Below are 14465 nucleotides of genomic sequence, written 5' to 3'. Positions count from 1 at the left end.
CCCAACCTGTGAGTCAAGTTGCTGACAATGACAGTGTATCATGATGCAAATGGTTGCATTTCCTGTAGCACCTAACCCTCAGGATATAAGTCTGAAACGCTAATGCAATCACCTAAACACTGTCATTGTTATTGTTCACTATGACTAGAACAAAAAAAACAACCCAAAAAAGGCAAATTTAAAACAAATGGTTCAAATATTTCATGATAATATTTGCATTTAGGAGCATCTGGCACAAATAAAAAAGGCACTGATGGTATTTGGAGGATTTACTTCTGGAGGATACTAATGTGTTTCTGCAGAAACACACTTATTGGTAGCTTCTGAGTCAGGATGCCTCATTCAACCACTTTCTCAAATGGGTCGATTGTTGAACTTTTGACCAAAAAAATGCACTCCTGTGTCAACATTTACATTCCAAACACACAAACCACAATGAACACGAATGGAGCCGCATACCTATTATGCAAGGTGACATGAAGCATTTGGAGCACAATGGAGGGGTCAGAAAAAGCTGTATCCATTTAGAGGAAGGACTCCATTCATGAGGTAAAAATGTAACATTCTCAATGTCAGGAGAAAGAGGAAGCAAAACGGAGCATGAATATTGATAAAAATGTTTTACAACAACAGTCGACTCTGAGTCTAGTTTTATGGTTTGGGAAGCACTCTTTTTTTTAAGTGCTGCAGAGCCATTTAACATCATGCCGTTTGCTTATCTCAATGAATTATGGGTAATAATGGTATGATAAATTATATCGGCAGAGCAGTATGTTTTCATGTTGCATAACTTCTTGCATGAAGCTATACCTACCCGTAAATATTTCTCATTGCCTCAAATCTACTACTTCCCATTGTCGTGCCAACAGCTGAATTGTGATACTGTGACAGTATTTCGGGTCGCTCTGGAGTCTCCTGTTCTCTCAGCAATCAAAGTTACCACAAAAGAAATATGTGCTAAACAAATAGAAACTCTGGACCAACCCATGAGCATGAACTGAGATAATATTGTTACGGAAAGGGCACTTAGATGCGTTTGAGATAAGAAAGGAAAGTACAAGAGAGAGAGAGAGAAAAAAAAAAAAAGAAACTAGTCACTCAAGTTATCAGCCCTGTGCCACCATGCTTGCTCCATCTCAAGGTCCAAAAGTTAACCCTCACCTGACACACTTTTTGCTTCTGCTCCTTAACATCCTGTTTTAATGTGAGAGCAGAGAAGCTGCAGCCAAAAGTGAACAGGGGATTAATTGCTTGCTGCACAGGCTGCAACAAGACATGGAATTTGCAGACAAGAGTCTTCTGCACGTTTTGGTTGCTGGTGCAAAACTCTGCTCTCTCATAGAGGAAAACAGCAGGGGGGGTGGGGGTAATGTGTGTCTTTGGAATGCATGACATGATATAAACAGCACATGCATTTGGAGGAGCGGGACCACTTGATCACTGTGCAACTCAAGAAGCCCCCCATTTAAAATTGTCAACCACCATGCAAAAGTGCCTTTGAGCAACACACTGAATCCCTTTTCATGCTCTATAAATTAAGCTGACCTCTGACCTCTTCAGTTATGAATACACTTTTGTTTAGCTCGTGGAGGTGTTTGCAGTATTGGTTTATTTATATTTTTCCCAGGATTGTGGCTTATCTTACACGCACACTATGATTGAAACCAAGTGGAAATCTTCGCGAAACAATCGACTTGTGTATTAAGCAGAAGCCAAACTACGCTGTTGTCATTTGAGTTGCTCAACTAACTCGGCATGTCAAGATTTCTGAAAGGCAGCTTCACTTGAACTGGTCAAAACTGAGCTGATAATGCAACATGAAGTTGTCCAATTTTGCGCGTCTGTTACAGAAACAACAACAACAGCTAATCCGAGCTAGAGTTATTTCTGAATGAACACACAATTCAATGTGTTAGAAACCCTTGCTGTGGAGATTAAACAACCAGGCGGACTGAAGAGGCTTTACGGGGTCAAAACTGAACAGCCGCCTTTGGACAAACTAGTGTCCAAAACACGAACCGGAGTCTGGAAACACAATGAAGATGAAGGGATTTGAGCCGCTTTACCCACCTCATTGTTCGGCCAGAGTGGAGAGCCTCTCCTCGAAGGCAACTTCGGCTGACTTCAGGAGTGAAGCCCGGCTTTAAAAGTCACGCTCGTGAAATTTAGGGGGGGGGGGGGGGGGGAAAGAGAAAAAAGGAAAAGAAAGGACACGCGGGGTAAATATCCTAACCAAAAATTCAGAGGAAAAAAAAGCGTATCTACACCCGCAAACGGGGTAGCCACCAACGGGATAAAGAAGCACACCTCGACGATTTCCTGGTTGTTGGGAGCGGGAGAGGAGGAGGGTGAGGAAGAAGGGGAGGAGGAGTGCGTGGAGATACAGTAGTGGAGCGGGCTTGTCAACTCCAATCACTATCTCACAGTGGTTTGTACGAGCGAAAGGAGAGAAGCGGAGAAGAAGCGCGGCAACGCGAAAGCCCACGCTTCACCTCTCACACTTTCAGCTGGTTTTTTTTTTTTTTTACCGCCGCTCGGGAGAGTCTAGTCATCTGCCTCCGCCGGGCTTTTCTCGCTCGCTCGGTCTCACGGTGGGACTATGTAAATTCATTGGAGTCTGGCCCAACCCGCCAGCTTCAAAGTAGGCTACAAACCCACGATGCGTTCAAGTACACATCGTAAAAATCCTTCCCGAAAACGTGACTGTTGTCGCTGCTTTTGTTAAATCAAATGAAAACCTAAAATTACTAACAAATGTCATTTAAAATAAACATTCAGTAATTTCTCCTTTAATTTAGATGGATATTCTATAAAACAACTTCGAACAGTTTATTGCATGTATTTCTCATTTATTTCTACGTTAAACAGCTAGGCTACAAAGAAATCTGATATGAGTGTAATTTAATAAATCTAAGACATCTAAAATACCAAGTTTAAAAGCACAGCAGAAGATTTGTACGTTCATATTTTGCAACTTATTTGAAATCTTATGGAGTAAAAAAACAATGCTAATTTCATGTAGACCGAATTTACAAATATGTCAAGTTTGCTTTGTAGTTTAATAAGTACTACTTTACAGCCTCACATCTGTCTCTTTGCATAGTATGTTAAGAAACGAGAGGTTTTTCGGATCATATCGAGCATTTTTACTTTACATTGATAAAAATGGATCTTTAGTCACTTTATTCTCAGAATATATATATATATATATATATATATATATATATATATATATATATATATATATATATATATATATATATATATATATATATAAACTTTCTTTAGCAATGGTAGGATCACTTCAGCGTTAAAGAATTTTCTCAGATGCCAGAAGGCTTAAGTTTAATAATTTTCTATTGTACCCAAAGGTAACATTTTATCCCAACCAATGGGCCTTGCCAAGCCCTCCACTTCGCCCTACTGGCTGTTTGTGATACTTCAGCTTCCTACCAGCTACTGAAGCCGTAGGGGGGCACAGACACACTTTTTCTGTAGCGTTTAATGTGTAATGCGTCTGGAATGAAAAGCAAATCCATTGATTCATGCGTTACTTTCTGCCACAAGGAGCAACAGAAACTCAAAGCAGACTCCTTACATAGCACATTTTTAAGCGCTGAGATACTGCTTTAAAACTAAAGGTGGAAGAGAGAATGTGAAAGGCTTGCATTACGTCTGCTTGGCATGTGTAATCAGCTATGAAGCAAATATGTCCAGTTTCACTACACTTAACAAACATGTAAGCTGACTGCTCTGACAGACTGCCGGTATTTTATTGTTTTTGTAACCTGTTAACTGTGCTGTCAGCCGCAGCACAGAATGTCCAGTGTGAGTCTGTTCCCCATGTGTGGATGTGTTTGTGTGACTGGTGATGGCTCAGACCCAAACGAGTTGGTTGTGTTCCCGTAAAGTAGCTTGTAAAGAGTCAGTCACACAGTAAACCCAGGCTTCTCCTGCACCCCTCCCTTTAACCACGGCTTTATGTCCACAGCTTGACGTCAATGGGTCAACTCCATCCACACAGCTGTCAGACAGCAGCAGCAAAGTGCACACATGACACACAGCAAAGTAGCCGCACAACACTTTCAGTGGTGTTACTGTCAGAGAAAAATTAATACAAGTTGCTGAAAAAAAGAAAAGAAAATGCAAAGCAGCAAGGTTCTGGCAAAGTCTGACTGAAGCCAGGCTGAATTTAACCTCCAGCCACATTTCTTTTTCCCTGTAAACTTGTAGAGAGGCTGTTATGTAAACAGACAACACTTCCACATGTTACATCAGAGATTTCAGGACTTACAGTCTTGAGGCAGGGTCTGAAAGCCCGATTCTCCACTGTTGCTTGAATAGCAGACAGAAGAAGAGAATTACACAACTGAACTTCAACCAGGGAAACAAAGAGTCAGTCTGAATCCTGAGGTTGGCATTGGTTAGGTAAAGGAGGATTAAATGTAACATTATGAACCGAGAGTGTATTTTAAAATCTCCTTCCATCTCTTTTTGATGGGGAGGGGATGTGACTGGAGGAGGGGAAATCTGTAAATGGGAGCAAGACTGTTCACTAAGAGGTCTGGGCTGGAGGCCAGCCAAGCAAAGGCCAGCGAAGGGATTTTAGAGAGAATCCAGAAATGTGGGCTCTGAACTCCTCAGAGGGAAAATGGGGGCATTACACAATGACAATGGATGCTGTAGTTCAAAATACAAAATTAAATCATACATTGTTTTCTCTGTTTTATTCATGTAGCATTTTCCAAGCAAAAAAATCAATGTTTAAAAGATTGATCTTATAAAATCACTTTCCAAATAGCAGGAAAATGGGAACAAGAATTACTAGCAGCATCAGCTGAAGTAAAACAGAGTAAAAGCAAGAATGAGTAATTAAAGCAAGTGTGTGATACAAGCTTACCAGAATTTAAAAACAGTTTATGGAAAAACTAAACACAGCGGATGTTTCAACACCTGGTAGATCTGCTTTTTGTGGTAGTGGCATGAAGTAAGAATTTTCTTGTATATTTGCTGCTGTGCCTGGAATCACTTTTTTGTTGTCCAGCCAAGCTTCAGACTAATTTTAGCTGTTCGGTGGTCTCACATTTAACAAGAATACTTTGCAGAGGAGTTCACAGTCCTGTGGCTGCAAAATAAGGCCAAATAATCAGCCCTCCACCACCACCAACCTGCCGTGCTTTATGACCTATCAACCTCACTTTCAACCCCAGATCATTTTAGAATAAATTTCTTTGCACACAAAGAGATTTTTTGTTGGCCGAAGGTCAAATCAAATCAAATCAAATCAAATCAAATCAAATCAAATCAAAGTGTTTTGTAGATTTAAAAACACCCAATAGCCCCTCCCCCCACCATGTACACACATATCACTCATACAGACACATACAGGTACATTTACACACCAACACACTGTGTGTACATAACCTATACAACCATGTACAGAAGAAAGTAATTCAAAGCTTGTAGGTGATTTAATTTTCTGAGTTTTATTTATCTTTTTCGTATCGTATCATATCATATCATATCATATCATATCATATCATATCATATCATATCATATCATATCATATCATATCAACGGTCCAACTAATGAATTTAACTAATGAAGAAAATTTTAAGCTTTTATTTCTAACATTGGTGGTCAAGGGGAGCTGCAAATAAACAGTATGTTGTCATGCAGTACTTTCATCATCCGCTAGATGGCAGCACGTCCTTACAGTCAGTTACTATAATGTCCACTAGAAATGTCACCTGGGTCACTTGGTACTTTATGTTCTTATACTTACCAGATTTAAAATCGCGCGCGCACACACACACACACACACACACACACACACAAACAAACTAAAACACTCAAAAACAAACAAACAAACAAAAAAACTATAAAGTTTGACACTTTGAACGTTAAATCTAGTCTTTTTACTGTATTTAATTAAATTTATGCAAAAAACAAATCACAATTCTGTTAAATTATTTCTTTTAAACAATGTCTCAACTTAACTGGAATTGGTTTTGTATGTGCAAAATGAATTAAATTTATATTGTAGCCCACATAAATTCTTGCATGTCTTTTTTCTAATGTAATCCTTTAAATAATCTAACAACACAAAATAAAATTTATCTTGGCATTCATAAAGTAAGGCAATTTAATTTGTACCAGCTTGCAGATGTTAAAATATCAACCCTAAAATATTAGGGTGGCTTAATAGTGTTATAAAAAATAATTAGAGTAATCAAGGCAATACATTTTGATTTAGAAACATTGTAATCATTCTTTGAAATGACCACATTCTGAAAACTTCATTTCCAGATATAAATGACGAATATTTGTTTTGACTGATGACCTGTAGGCCATTTCTAGAAATCTGTAGGTCCTGAAATCTCTGTTGGCATGACAACAGCGCCTCTAATCCGGATGCACTGATTGATAAAGCCTAATCATAAAAAAAGAAAAAACAAACAAAAAAAAACAACTTTTCCGGTATACCAACAACAGTGGTCCCTGTACCACCCTCCCCTCTACAGTGGTGTTTGTTGTGAACTTGCTGGGGGTGTACATGCACCTGATCCCCGCTGTTTTGACTGCCGCTCCGTGTCCTTGCTCTTTACCGTGACTCGCCCTTAAAGAGCGACGACTGAAGGCAGTGTTTGTATTTACGGAGCTGATACCCTCCTCCTCTTCCTCCTGCTTCATCCTCACCACCCATCCCGTTCTGCCCTACCCCCCTTTCCCCACCTGGCCCCAGCGGCTCTGACACCCGGACCGTGGCACTGCTTGAAAACAAACTGCGGCGGCGGCTCCGATTACAGGAGTCCGGTCGATGCTCTGCAGGGTGTCGCGTTGCTCGTGAGGTTGGGTATGGATGCATGGCCGATCGCTATCATAATCACACTTCCCTCCTGTTATCGTTTACCTTCTGAATAAAACATCTGCCTTCCTGCTCATGGATTGCTCACCCACACGCACCTCCTCTGGAGGGAGGGAAGCTTCTTGAAGTGCCTTTGAGATGAGTGAAGTAACACAGGAAAGTGTGGGCTGATACTCAGCTAATCAGGTCCCCAAAGTTGTTTTTATCTGTGGCATCTCTAAATAGACCCACCAGCTTTTGAAGGGTCTTGTCCCAGGATGCTGCAGCTACGTTTCATTGTTAGGATGTCTCATTTGACCCAAAACAATCTTTAGATGTCCAGTTTCTGACAGGGAGAATGGATCTTTTCAGCTGGGCTACATCTTTTGGACACCACACAGGTGAAAAACGAATGTTAAAACTGGAGAAATGTGATGTGGGCATGAACTTCTACTTCCACCAATGGTATTCTTCAAACTTTCAAAAGATCTTCTTTCTATGCAGTCTCCAGTTGCAAACATTTTCATCATTAGGAAATTGTTAGACTTCAACAGAAACCAGTCACACCATGTTTACAACTCTGGTTTGCTGAGAAGAAACTTTTTTTCCAACCACATTGCGTTTCTAGCCATATTTTATTGTAGCATGTGTTTTCATTATTTTTTTAACTCACTATGATCATCAGATGGCCACATTTTTGTTTGTCAGATGTTCATTTAGCATCTAATTTCAGCTTTTCAGTGAGACTGGCATTTTGTCTAAAATGTATTATTTTACATCTTTTCATGAGGTTTATATTTCTGTTGTTTTGTTGTTTTGCACCTTGGAAGTCTGTTAATCTGTTTATCTCAGGTTGGATTGCAGAGGCTGTAACTTAAACAGGGAAAACCAGACTTGCCTTTCCCCATCTATGTCCAAAGAAATCCTGAGGCGAAGTATTTCTGTCTTTTTATGGTTGTTTGTGTTTAATGTTGATTTTTCATTTGCACATTTGTTAATTTAAGTTTCTTCATTCAAACAATATTATTTTAGTTGTTTTGAAAACCACAAATATACTGAAAACCCATGCCTTTACACTGGACACAAAGTGTAATACATCATCTTCTTTTTCCAAAACACATTCAGGCAGTTTTAAATCCAACTCCAATTAAGAGTAGTTTCTTTGTAAGAAATTTTTGAACAGATCTGTATAGATGGGTCAAGCTCAGCAGAAATACACTGGAATCTAGAGGGGAATTTACATATTTAAATGTATGACACACATGTAATTCCACCCTGCAGACATACGAAACACACAGCAGGGTTGTTTTTAAGGAAATAACAGCCAAATGTAAAATCCTCTGGATTTGAAGTGCTAAGAGTACAAAGTTGTATTTTCAATCTGTATAAATGAGGGCTTTCACACAGGTTTACCACATCATCTGTTTTTTTAGTCCTTAAACAAAATGTTCGCTGTCACCTGAGCAACACTGGCAGCCAGTCAAACTGGCATCATCATCATTACAACCCTTTATTTTGCATGAATTACAACTATATCAAAGTACACCCATGTTTTGAACTTTTTACTGCACCTGACTGAAAGCATGATATACAATACCTCATTTGTCAAATAGAAACTTCCCAACACTTGCTACCTATAAAAAAGTTCTTTTAAAGAAGGGAAATACTTGTTAGTGCTAATGTCACCTGTATTACATATCATTACAACCAGAGATGGAAATGCACCAAAAAGTTCTCATGACAAACCTTGTAAAGTTACACGGTTAATAGTTAAAGCAAATATTTTCAAATCTAAAGTTAATAACTATGAAAAGGGAAGCAGATAACTGATGTGGGGATGTATCTGGCAGCAGCCACAAGGCCTTCAGCAGCTGCTGTGTCCTTGGGCTGCCTGTGCAACAACTTGTCTGCTTCCAAGTTTCTGCTATATGATCTCCTCAAATACCCCAACACTTGCCTTGAGCATAAGAGCAAACAAGGTATTTCAACAGTTAAAAAAAAAAAAAAAAAAGTTTCACTGAAAGTCTTATTCAGAGCTCAAACTGCCTCTCCTGGTGCTGCTATCCTCCCTCTGGCATGTCTCACCTGAGAGCTGTAAATCAGTGTTTTGCCCACACACACAGCTCCTCTACAGGTGCTGGCCTTATGGGCACGGCAGGGCTAAGAGGGCCATGTAAGGTGCAAAACATCAGATGTTAATATGTCAAGAAGACAGAGCAGCATAGCAAGCAGAAATGTTGGGACTGGTTGCAAGTGATAATGCAATTTTCACAAGTGAATGTGCATTTGAGAGCAGTTACATCCCAGAAATCAATAACAATCACTTTTCAAAAACTATGAAATACACATTTTATTTACTGACACTTCACTAAATTTGAGAACAGTAAAGCGCGGAGGTAAGATGTCGACTGCTAGTAAGTCGACACTCGCTGTTGAGCTATTAGGACAATTAACAAAGTGGTCAGGAGGGGCCGAACGGCAGCCTGAAATGGAGAGAGGAGGGTGTGAAGTGACAGTCAGCACATCTGGTCTCATAAATAATGCAGGGGGCCTTTAAATGGCAGTTTGTCGCATATTGAGCGCTGCTGACTGAAATCAAGCCCGACACCCAAGATGCTGTCAAGGGAGAGTGAAAGAGGGGTGGTGGAGGAAGGGGGAAGTTGGCAATGATACTGAGAGGGGAAAAAAACCAAAAACTTTTCACTGAGGTCTTCACCTCAACATCTGATGTTCTGAGCAACAAATGAACAAGTCAAGTGAAATGTAGAAGTGTTTGTGTGTAATAGGCAGCTTACAGGAGGAGTAAATTGGAAGATACTGTCCAAAATAAATATAAAATCAACACTAGAACAAATTTTGGATCTATTCATGACTTTTATTATTAAAATGAAAAAGAGACAAAGCAAAAATCAGCCACTGAAGTGTCTTTCCAAGTAGTTAAAACATCCTTTCGACACGTTTGCTGTCTCAACACAACAAAAAGCTGACAAATGAAAATCCACTGCCTCCAAAACTTTCAGCTGAGCACCTTAGAAGAGTTCATTTTCCTGTGATCAAAGGATTTCTTAACACAACGATGACAGAATCCCCCCTGAGGAACATCTTAGAAATGTAGCGGTCTTTATTCACAGGCTTCGACTTCTTCTTCCCCTTCCCACTTTTGGGAACTTCTGTCCACATCTCCTTGACATTCTCCAAGACCATGTTGCAATGCCTGACATGACAGTAAGGTTACAGGTAGTTAGAATGATCTCTGAACAAGTTCCATAAAAAAACAATTGCATTTTCTTTTTTTTTTATCTTGCTCAAACTCAGAGGTGAAACATGCATTAAGCTCAATTTATAATATGCAGCACTGCTTTCTGATATTTTAATGTTTATGAAATAAATACCATAATCTAACTGCAGTAGGGGTTGAAAAGTAATGCTGGTGACCATGAATTGATGTGCAATTTTATAACTTTTACAGCCATTAAAAGCATAAAATCTGAAAATTTCAACACTGTATAGTTCAGTAAACAGTTCTCCCTCATATTAATACATTTCTAAATGTTCTTGTCAGCCTTTAAATGAAACATTTTAATCTTTCTAACAGGTAATGACAAATGCTAAATTGTAAACAGGAATCAGAGCTGATTAATCCACCTGCAATAATTCGCACTTAAACTTAATACAGAAAATAATACGATAACCAAACTAATCCACTTTGAGGGGATTTACTATCCCTTCCTTCAAACAAACAAAGAATTAAAAAACAAAACAAGCAAAGAAAAAAAAAACTTAAATCACACTAACCCTTAACCTTTGAAACTCTAAGGAAGATAATTTAGGACCTATTTTAAAAACACTTTAAGTCAGAAAATTTGGATACATGATCCTATGTGTGTGTGTGCATCTCCCGATATGTGTTAATTCCCTTTTCCACTGTTTTTTCATGGTCGAGGTTCAACTTCGATGAAAAGATCATTAGAAGATTTACAGATTTATTCATTCATTTAGTAAAAAATCCTAATATATATATATATATATATATATATATATATATATATATATATAAATATATATATATATATATATAAATATCTATCTATCTATCTATCTATCTATCTATATATATATATATATATATATAAAAAAGTCCCCTGATTTTTTTTTGTCAGAAATTTAAAAGTTTTATTAATGTAGTTATGTTCAATTTATTGTTATAAATAAATTCAAAAGTCAAAACATCAATAAACAGTCTTATAATACTGATCGTTTTGTTTTTTAAAAAGAATAAACAAAGTGGGACTTATTACAAGTTGTTAAAGAAAATATTTAAACATGTAGTAAAATGTACCCATATAATCCCATCCACACTTTAAGAAGCTTTATCCTTTAAATGTGCCAAGATCATGGAGCTCATTTATAAACGTTTTACTGTCTGTACAGCTTCTATGTTACAGATGTTTACAACAAAGCAAGCACTTTCTAATGCTGGCACAACCCCAAACTCTGTACCACGGGAAATGGCAAGAAGTGTTTGTTTTTAAAGCTGCCATTCCATTACATTTATAAGGCTTAGTATTCAAGTTCATTGTCACTTTCAAACATCTAATGGTGGTTTGTCAAACCAGACATAAAGATTAACTGTACAATACATTACACTGAATTATTTTTAATTAATTTAAAGAATATTAAACCCCACACTGGACTACACAGTAAGCCACACGAGTGGGATGCAGTCAGATAAATTCTGAGTGAATTAGAAAGTTTACATTGGTAATTATTTGGACAACATTAAATTTGTTCTGTAGATTTGAAACTGCATGCTTATTACCAATTAACACCAACAAGACACATTTGAAAGCAGGCTGAAATCGGTAAAAAAATGAACTAAAACACAAATACAGTTAACCAACTAATCTAATGAATTTGCACTCCAGACATATTTTTTCATGTTATTTAGATGTTGGACTCTGAAAATAGTCCCACAAAGCCTGTTTAGTACCTGTCAAAAGCTTTGACTCTTCCCAGCAGCTTCTTATTGTTGCGACAGTTGATGAGGACCTGGGTGTTGTTCTTCACTGACTGTGTGAGCACTGACAGGGGGCCGGTGTTGAATTCCTCCTCCTCACGTTTCTGGAGCTCCTCAGGGGTCATCTCTGACTTGGGTTTTGTTAATAGACTCCTAGAAATTAAATCACACAATATTATTATAAGTTAGAAAAACTAATGAAAACAAACAGGTGGAAAATCTTTGCTGACATTATGGTATTGCTTACTTTTAAAAAATAAATATGTACTTGTCTATTTTTATTACATTTTTACATTAACAAAATAAATCATTACACTACATACTCTAGGAAAAGTGTGGTTCAAATAATATAAACAAGTAATATACACAAGTGCTCGACAGACAGGTTACCCAAATGAAAATGTCTTTTTTAATCACTATATTGAAGTATTCCTATGAACACGCAGACACAACAATAAACACGCTTTGTTCCGAGTTAGCAATTAGCAAATGTTGCTTTTCGACTCCACTTTAGATCAGAATTATAAACGCTGTGCTTAAAAAACCCCCCACCAATTTGTCCTTATATATTATACCAGAGATAATTTAATTAATCGAAAAACAATACAGTGTCAGGAGATTAAAACCAACACAAGCACAGCTAACTAGCCTGGGTTGGTGAAAAGGCTAGCCGGGATAGCATTTCAACTCCGAGAGGCTTCAACTCGTGGATCAGACTGTGAGTAAAAAAACAAACTGTTTAATGAATATTTTTTTATTATAAAAAATACTCACATGATTGTTGTTGTAAAAAAAAGCACTAACTTTTCTGTGTTCGGATTTTCTTCCTTATCACTGTCTTCGTATCTGCAACGACTGAGCTGAACTAACGTGGACGACTCTACTTCCGGGTCAAATCACACGCGCTCAAAATGGGGGTTATAGCGACCGGGTTAGTCAGGTCTTCTTTTACAAAATCCAAGAATTCTTCATTTTATGGTTTTATTTATCATTTTTTGGTTATTTCTTTGTGTTGAGGTTTTATACAAACCATATAAATATAGTTTGGAAATATGACATTTATTTACTGTTTATGTACTTTCGTGCATAAGCGTATACATTCAAATAAGATAGTCTAGATAATAATAATAATAATAATAATAATAATAATAATAATAATAATAATAATAATAATAATAAAATAAAATAAAATAAAATAAATAAATAAATAAAAACCTTTTCTACTCTTAAGTTTTAAAGACCTGTCACACGATAATGCGGACACAACTAAGTCTTTGTTTAGCTCTCTCTCTCTCTCTCTCTCTGTATAAGAGACAAGGAGATGGGAAGTATGCTTCGCAGCAGCAATGAGACACTGAGAGATTGGCTTTCTGGCAAGAGACAGACAGACGCCTATGGGTGCACAACCCACCCACCTTATTCCAAAGGTTACAGATCTACCTGTGGAAATCACTTGCTGGAGATAATGGCAGCCTGTGTGCTGTGGAGAGAGGTGGCTGTGTGGGATTGATTTCCAGAGTAGTGCCATACCTTTATGAAGCACACCCAGCCAAGCCAAGAGGCTTGCATCTTAAGCTGTGGAATAAAATGAGCTCAGCATTGCCTTACATGTGATGGGACAGCCGCACCTAATCTGAAAACACTTTGTGGCTGCCCAATTAAGAGAGCAGCGACCATTAAATCAGATGGGCAACATATAGACAAGAAGATCTGTGAAAACCTATCCCTGTGACAGAACCTGAATAGTGTAGGACTAATTTGTAAACACAGTTTCCACATAGTAAGAGCTCAATACATTGTATTCTTTAGGGACTGTGTATACAATCCAGAGTTACATTGCAGTTACTGTATTGTATTTATAATTTAAAGAAAGGCAAGTTAGTAATAGTATGTAACATGAACATGAACTTCAGTTTTACAATGTACTTTGACACATTTAATTGGGGATCGGTCACAACATCAAGGATAAAAATCTATTCAGTTTCTAAAAAGTTGCATTTGATCTTGAAATTGGATCTTATTTTAAAGAGCAAGTCTTTAATAAAAGAGAATAAAAGAAAAATACAAGAGGCAAAGTTAGTACCCTCTGCACATGACCTGAACAGAGTTTATTGCATTCAGTGGGATTTTGAACACTTTTCAAGAAGTTCTCAAGAAACTGCAAAAGATTAAAGGTTTGGCTATTAGTTGTGATTACAGGCAACAAACAATAACGGGTCCTAATTTTAAGATGAATTGGCATAAGGTAGTGACAACTATTCATTGGATATTTACAGTTCAGATCTTTACGTTAGAAAAAGCCTGTCTTCATTGCCACAATGCTAAAAAGACATAGAGAATACATAAGGTAAAGAGAGATTGTTTTTCAGTTTTTGTTCTCAAATTTAGCAGTTTGCTTTTTCTTCAAGTATAGAGATAGTGTGATTTAACACCTCAATTATACAGTATGGTGTTGTTTTAATTGCTTGGTTGTATGCTGGTTCCCACACCTGTTTTCTCTCAGTAGTTGCTGTAGCAGCTAAGACTATGTTGTTAGACTACTAACTTAAAGTATTGTATAAATAAAGTGTAATACAATTATCCAGTGGAATGTGTAATTT

At 37.6% G+C, this 14465-nt stretch overlaps 2 protein-coding genes across 4 annotated transcripts in view; both read right to left on the bottom strand.

The window, feature by feature from the left end:
* Window positions 1-2425, bottom strand: part of vaspb (vasodilator stimulated phosphoprotein b) — a 28463-nt gene extending 26038 nt beyond the window's left edge. For all 3 annotated transcript variants that reach the window (XM_079246702.1, XM_079246704.1, XM_079246703.1), the window contains exon 1: window positions 2071-2425. In XM_079246702.1, coding sequence (XP_079102828.1) covers window positions 2071-2075 — 5 coding nt within the window. In that variant the 5' untranslated portion in view covers window positions 2076-2425. The remainder of the gene's footprint in view (window positions 1-2070) is intronic.
* A 7283-nt stretch (window positions 2426-9708) lies between these two features.
* Window positions 9709-12755, bottom strand: snrpd2 (small nuclear ribonucleoprotein D2 polypeptide). Its single transcript, XM_079245858.1, has 3 exons — window positions 12640-12755; window positions 11839-12018; window positions 9709-10062 (listed from the first exon to the last, which is right to left on the bottom strand). Coding segments are annotated over exons 1-3 (357 nt in total). The 5' UTR covers window positions 12642-12755; the 3' UTR covers window positions 9709-9887.
* Window positions 12756-14465: the final 1710 nt, after the last annotated feature.

This window comes from Telmatherina bonti, assembly GCF_933228915.1.
Source record: "Telmatherina bonti genome assembly, chromosome: 9".
Classification (NCBI taxonomy): Eukaryota; Metazoa; Chordata; class Actinopteri; order Atheriniformes; family Telmatherinidae; genus Telmatherina; species Telmatherina bonti.
The sequence above is the reverse complement of the archived record's forward strand: the minus strand, read 5'-3'. Positions and strand labels throughout refer to the sequence as shown.

Bases quoted from the DNA above. Each gene is read 5' to 3' on its own strand.
- snrpd2 (XM_079245858.1), bottom strand. The intron at 10,063-11,838 runs GTACTAAACAGG...CTGTCATGTCAG, and splicing joins AGAGTCAAAGCTTTTGACAG to GCATTGCAACATGGTCTTGG.